The 7,095-nt window shown below is 41.9% G+C and overlaps 1 protein-coding gene across 2 annotated transcripts in view; it reads right to left on the reverse strand.

Annotated features, from left to right (window-relative positions):
• Positions 1–5,667, reverse strand: part of LPCAT2 (lysophosphatidylcholine acyltransferase 2) — a 62,366-nt gene extending 56,699 nt beyond the window's left edge. Inside the window, exon 1 of one of the 2 annotated variants that reach the window (XM_045533768.1) lies at positions 5,355–5,667. In XM_045533768.1, the coding sequence (XP_045389724.1) occupies positions 5,355–5,525 (171 nt within the window). In that variant the 5' untranslated portion in view covers positions 5,526–5,667. The remainder of the gene's footprint in view (positions 1–5,354) is intronic. The other variant, XM_045533769.1, reaches the window with a different exon arrangement.
• Positions 5,668–7,095: the final 1,428 nt, after the last annotated feature.

Below are 7,095 nucleotides of genomic sequence, written 5' to 3' on the forward strand. Positions count from 1 at the left end.
TACTTTGTATTATTTTAATCATTTTATACTTATTGAGACTTGTTTTGCGGCCTAACATATGATCTTGGCAAATGTTCCATGGGCACTTGAGAAGAATGTGTTTTCTGCTATTGTTGGGTAGAGTGTTCTGTATATATATCTGTTAGCTCTAGTTGATTTACACGATTGTTCAAGTCTTCTGTTTCCTTGTTGATATTCTGCCTTACTGTTCTACCTTCTGCCATTATTGAAAGTGGGTAACTGAAGTCTTTATTTTTGTTGAATTGTCTATTTCATCCTACAATTCTGCCAGTTTTTGCTTTGTGTATTTTGGGCTCGTTGTTAGGTGTATATATATGGTTTTAACCATTATATCTTCTTAATGAATCAACCCTTTTATCATTATAAAATGTCCTTCTTTAGTAACAATTTCTGTCTTGAAGTCTATTTTATCTAATATTAATATACCCATCCCAGCTTTCTCTTGGTTACTGTTTACATGGTATAGCATTTTCCATCCCTTTACTTCCAATCTATTTGTGTCTTTGAATCTGAGGTGTGTCTCTTTTAGAGGGCATATAGTTGGATTATGGATTTTATCCATTCTGTCAATCTTCCTTTTAACTGAATTGTTTAATCAATTTATATGTAATGTAATTACGCAAGTAGGATTTACATATGCTATTTTGCCATTTGTTTTCTATATGTTGTGTGTTTTTTTGTTTGTTTGTTTCTTTAGGTCTCCATTGCTGCCTTGTTTTGTGTTAAATATTTTCTAGTGTACCATTTTAATTCCCTCATTGTTTCTTTTACTATACTTTAAAATGTTTTTGCTTAGTGATTGTCCTAAAGTGCTGCTGTCTTAACTTATAATAATCTAGTTTGAATCACCCAAGTTAATTTTAATAGTACACAACCAGGCTCCTACAGTTCCATTACCTCCCTTCTCTTATTTGCTATTATTGTCATACAAATTTCATCTTTATACATCGTATGTCCCTCAACACAGATTTATAATTATTGCTTTATTTAGATGTATCTCCAAGATAAATCAAATAAAGACAGCCTTGAAAATGAGGTCTTCCAGGAAGTCACCAGATCCATGCAAATAATAATTCTCTGGGAATGAGAATTTTAAGAAGCTCCAACACTATTCTTCCCCCTCTAATGGCTGCCAGGCTGTAGGTTTTCAAGGCTACTACAGAACTGAGAAGGGGGAATTAGAATAGGGTAAGTTAAACTATCACAAGGCTTACTGTTCTGACCAAGAGTCAGCACTCTTGAATAAATGCTCCTCAGATTGCTGAAAGTATTTGCTTAATTTTCAGAGCTATGACAAAGTTGATTCTATTTTTTTTCCCCTTTATTTTTGCCAGTGTTTTCATTGCTTTTATGGAGAAGATGACTATCAGAGGTTCTGAAAATCTTTTTTACTTTACCATTTTTGCTGATTTCCCATCTCAATTTTTTTCATTCTGCCTTTTAGATTTAATAGTTTCTGATGAGGTATCTTCAAATTCACTGATCCTTTCTTCTACCATAACCAATGTACTGTTAAGCCCACCCAGTGAGTTTTCCATTTCAGTTATAATAATTTTCAGTTTTAGAATGTCCATTTGGTTTTCTTTTATAGTTTCTATTTCTCTTCTAAGTTCTCTCCAACTATTCACTCATTATAACACTCTTTAAGTCCTTGGGAATGTTTATAATAGCTACTTTACAGTGTTTACACGCAAAGTCCTACATCTGGTCATTTCAGGGTCTATTTTTATTGTGTGCTTTTTCTCTTGACCATAAGTCACATTTTCCTATTTCTTTGAATTCTTATGATTGTTTTTACAGCATATTAGCCATTTTGGATGATATATTGCAGAGCCCAGATTCTGTCATCTTTCTCTGAAAAGTGTTGATTTCTGTCCCAATAGGTAGGTAAAATACCGGCTGACTACCTTCACCTTATGAGGGCTTGGTTTTATACTTCACTAGGAATAATTTGTTTGAAGTTGCCCTTGGTCTTAGACTGAAGCCTTAGTCCAAGGATATAGCTTTTCTCCTAAGGTATCACCTTTGTGAGGTTTCAATGTAAAGCCTGAGGTGTTCACCAAGGCCCTCTTACTTGGTGGGATTCTAACTATACCCTCACTGTGGTGTTCACCAGTTGAAATGTCTGCTCAGCTTCTTCATTCTTCCAGCTGTTCCTTTCCTTGAGGGTCCTTGAAGGTTTCTTTGTAAAACATACAGTTCAGGGATTAGGCAAGGATTTGAAAGAAATTTATGTGCCAATTTGGGAGCTCCTTCATCTCTAGTTTCCTACTTTCTGAGATTTCTCCCCTCAATTTCCACCTACTCTGATAGCCCTGAACTCTGTTCTCTGATAACATCAGGCCAATAAGACTGAGGCTTTTTAGTAATCCCCTCCCATGGTGTCAAGCAAGAACCTTCAGGGAAAAAAGTGGGGGGGGGTGGAAATCTCACATAGTACAGTACTATTCTTTCAAGGAATAAATATCCTCCAGTTTCTGACTAATTTTTGTTGCTCTTCATATAGTTTTATATATTTTGACCAGAGTTTAAAATTATTATCTACTGGAACGTTTGTCTGAATTAAGCTACTCCACCATTTCTGGGACCAAAACTAGCCCTGTTAAATTATTCTTTATTTGAAAATGGACTTACAAATACAGTGAAACTTTGCTATCACTCTGTTTCCTATAAAATAGAATATGTATAAGGTAAGACAAGTAGGAGTTCCAGAACTATTACATAGAAGGAATCTTGGATCCAGATTTTTCTTGAAACTCTACATGGTAAGCACATTATTTTTGGATAAAGTTATATTTATATGGAGCAGGTGGTGTGATGGAATGGTTGGTGTACTAGAGAACAGTACTGTGGAGGAGATAAGATGACCAAAAAGTTCGCAAGTCACTCTGGTAGGCCATTAGCTGAGATTCTCTTCAAAGAGGTCTCATTACTAGAAGACCAATAAAAAAATCTTCACTGAAAGAAAGGACCATAGGATAGAACCTGAAGAAAGAGTTGGAATGAGGTTAAAGTATACACACTTAAGAGTCACTCACACCAATACTGAGCAACCAATATGGATTTTAATTGAACAAGTTGTCAAATATTGGGCAACTTTTTTTCTGTGCCATTTTAAAGGTTTGCAACAAATAATAGTACTTAACAGTACACCAATTTTGAGGTAACTCTTTGACAGATTAAGAGGATTCTCCATCATATTTACATTTGGTCATATGTCATCTCTGTAGGGATACCTTCTCTCAGGGTTATTCTCTGGTTTTCCTTCATGTCACTTACTAAAACATGGAATTATAAATTTTTGTAATTGTTTATTTTACTTTCTCAGTGAAATGTAAGGACAACAGTCCTTAGGCAAGACATTGATCATCATTCAAGATTAAATTTAATGAATTTAATCACTTAATGTGAATTAATCACATTAAATCATACTCAAATGAAAGTATGTCCATCTTTTAAAATGGTTAATACAGACAACATTCTTTTTCAACCATGCCTATTGAAATCTTCCCTTTATCCAGACCATTCAAGCCATTGAAACCTCTTTGGTATCTCCGGTCTACATGAATTTTAAAAATGTAAAACATACCCAGACCATGTTCAATCCCATTCAATCCAAGCAGCAAATTTTATATACAGCATACAATTTGTAGACAACACATAGCATAACTACCAATTTTAAGATCAGCAAACTATACCAGATTCTTTCACACATTATTTCACTTAATTGTAAAACTCCTTTAAGGTATTACTATTCCAATTTAATAGATGAGAAAAGTGTAGTTCAGAGAGGTTAAGTGACTTGGCCAAAGTTACACAACTAATAAAGTACCAGGTCTTCTGACTAAGACTAGCTGTCTTTCCAATTATACAGCTCTCACAGCTGTATAATTGGGAGAGTTCTTTAAACAGTAACAACCTAGGCAATAGAAAACTTAATTTACTCTAGATGCATATAAATATTTATAAACATGCTACTCTGATCCTCCCTCCAAAATATGAAGCCAAATAGATGGACATACTTCCATTTAAATATGACTGATTTGAGTAAATCAGACTAAATTTCATCTTGAATGATGGTCAATATATTTAGAAGTGTTTCAGACATTGCAAGATATAAAGAAAACATCTATCCATTTAAAGACATAAAGATCAAGTTTTTAAGCTTTTAGTTTCTTTACCAAGAGGTATTACTACATTCCTATGTTCCTCTTCCTCTCTCACACTCTTCCTCAACCAGACATCTACCTACAATTACTCTAACCACCGCCCCGTGCTGCTTAGCCTAGCACTTAACTTGCACCTACTATAGAGGACAATGGTCTCAGTGCATACAGGCAGACTGCAAAAACTACACTACTTCAAATCCAAAGTAATGTGTGAAATGGACAGGAAAACATTAAAACTATTTTCCCCCCTGCAGAACACACAGGACAAATGCAGTTTGCAGTCTATCTTGTTCTCTGATCACTAACTTCAACAAAGAGGAAGTCCAAAGAATGAGCGTAACTGCTAATGGTAAAAGCAGCCTTTACAAGAAAAAGGAAAGGAAACTTCCTTTGTAATGTAGTCATTTTGAAAGTAGAAGACAGTCTGGGCTACCTCTCTCATCCTTGAATTTAGGAAAAGTTTTTGGGTGAAGGCAAATTCAGGACCAAAAACTCGTGAGCACCTTAAGCTCACGGTTTTATCCCTTTTCTTTGATTTCTGATTTCCTACCCTCGATGCTCCTGCTCGGCTAGGTCACGCCAGCCTTACCTGTCGTTCTCATTCCAGACCTGGGCTCTCTGCCTTCCCCGTCACTCTATCCATCCCAGACTGACTGCTGTCCTAGCCCAAGACAAAACAAAACAAAACAAAACACCCAAAACCTTCCAAACCTACTCTCCTGTGGCAGATCTGCCTCCCAATCCACTCTCACAATCTCAAGTTGAAGTTTCTGGGACGGATTCACTGGCCCGTCTCGGGCACGGAATGTGTCCCCCGCCACTAGCCGGAGCAGCCTCTTCCTGTTTCCGATCCTCCTCCCGGGCTCCCGTCCGCTCCGCATCTCCCTTCTCACCGCCACACCGTTCCCGTGTCAACTCTCAGGCCCACGCCTCTGTCCCTTTCACACCCACGGACCCTCAGAAGTCCTCTTCGCTCCGATCTACAGTTCTTCCTTCCTTAGACGCCTTTGCTTCCCCGACCCACGCCCCCCTCGGACCACGTCCCGGGTCAGACCCACGTCCCCTCGGCCGCCCTCCGCTCTCCGACTCGGGGTCCCCTTGGCCGCCCTCCACTCTCACTCGGGGTCCCGTCAGCCCACCTCCCCCCTCGGCCGCGCCCCTCACCTGGACCCGCCTGGCCGCGCCGATCTGCGTGTGCTGCACGAAGGGGTTCGGCACCGGCGGCGGGAAGAAGGACGCCTGGCGCGGCACCATGGACGGCCGCAGCCCCGCCTCCCCGACGCCCGAGCCCGGCACGGTGGCCGCCACCGCCGCCGCCTCAGCGCACCGGCTCATGGCCGAGCCAGGCGTGGGACCCGAGCCAGGCGACCGACCGCGAGCGCGCCGGCGAGCGCCGCCGGCGACACGGAGTCTCAGCGGGTCCCAGCCAGAGGCGTCGTTCGGGGGCCTCTGCGCAGGCGCCGGTCACCTAGCCGCCGGCTGCTGTGGCCCCGCCCCTCGGCCCGGACACACCCAGGCCCCACCCCGTTAGGCATCTGGCTCCTCCTCCTTGGTGATAGACCCCGCCCCCTCGGAGGTGAGAGCTTTTCCTTTCAGCGCAATGACCCCGAAGGGTACCCCGTTCATTATCCCTAACACTCCAATGCGACGCACTTTTGGCAGAGCTCTCTGCCTTAGGGTCAGGCGGACCTGGATTTTCGATCCATTTTATCGGCCTGTGTCGTTGGCCACATCACTGTCTCCACGAACCTCAGTTGCCTCATTCTGAAAAACGGAGATGAACACAACTCAGGTAACCAGAGCCTGGATCCGGAAGCGCTAGAAACAATCACTTCCCTGGGGCTGTTCCATTAAGTGAATTAATATATCCAGGGTGGGTTTTGTTTATGTGTTTGAGTCCTGGTGTATGTTTTGTTTTTGTGTAACCAGTTCCAGTTGAGTGTTTGTTGGTTTCAGCCCAAAGGGTCCTAATGTATAATAGAAATTGGTACCAGGAGTGGAATCTGTTATACTCAAAACATATGGACTGATGGGGGAGATCGTTCTCCAGAGGCAAATTGAGCTGCTATTACTAGAAACTTGCTTTTAAGTTACTAGTAAGCTGCTATTAAGAAACTTGCTATTACTAGGGCTCATCAGTTGTCCTCCACACTAGATGAGGAACCTGACCCAGAAAAGGGAAATGACTTGGGCTGTGGCTCCACTTCCCTTTGAGGAAGTTCAAGGTCCTGTATGGCCCTATATGGGAGGCTGAGGAAGAAGAGGACCTGAGACCAGGGGGTCTAGCCCCCAGTGGCTGACAGTTAAAGGATGCAATTCATTAACAACTCATCCTTACTGCTCGTCTGCTTACAGCAGACGGGCAGGCCAAGATGAAAATCCAAGTCTGAGCCCTGGGACAGCTGCTCCTCCAAACATATCCACTGAATCTCACAATATTCCAATGTTACCAGATAGATGTGTGGCCTTGAGTTAGTTACCTAACCTCTCTGAGCTTGTTTCCTTGTCCAGGAATGGGAGACTAATTCTTACCTCACAGGGTTGTTTATAGTAAGGATTAAATAAAATAATGCACACGTAGTGTTCATAGGAAAACACTCAAGAAATGGCACATTTTAGTCACCATTATGTTGTGGAGCAGCAGAATTTTCTAATGTAACAGAGTACCTTGATAACAGTATATTCCAGCCATAATATGAGTCCCCAGCCTCGGGGGTCTTCAAGTAGGGGCTGGCAGACCCTCAAGGCTCTTTAGCCAGATACTTGCACAGGTGCTTTCAGGGATCCTCAAGAACCTGAGCCAGGGGCCAGGCCACACTGAGGTCACCTCTAGAGAGTCCTGTCCACTCCTTAACCCCTCCCCACCAGCCTACCATGAGAGGCTGGAAGCAGTACACCATCAGAC

The sequence above is a fragment of the Lemur catta genome, chromosome 20 (assembly GCF_020740605.2).
Source record: "Lemur catta isolate mLemCat1 chromosome 20, mLemCat1.pri, whole genome shotgun sequence".
NCBI classification, from domain to species: domain Eukaryota; kingdom Metazoa; phylum Chordata; class Mammalia; order Primates; family Lemuridae; genus Lemur; species Lemur catta.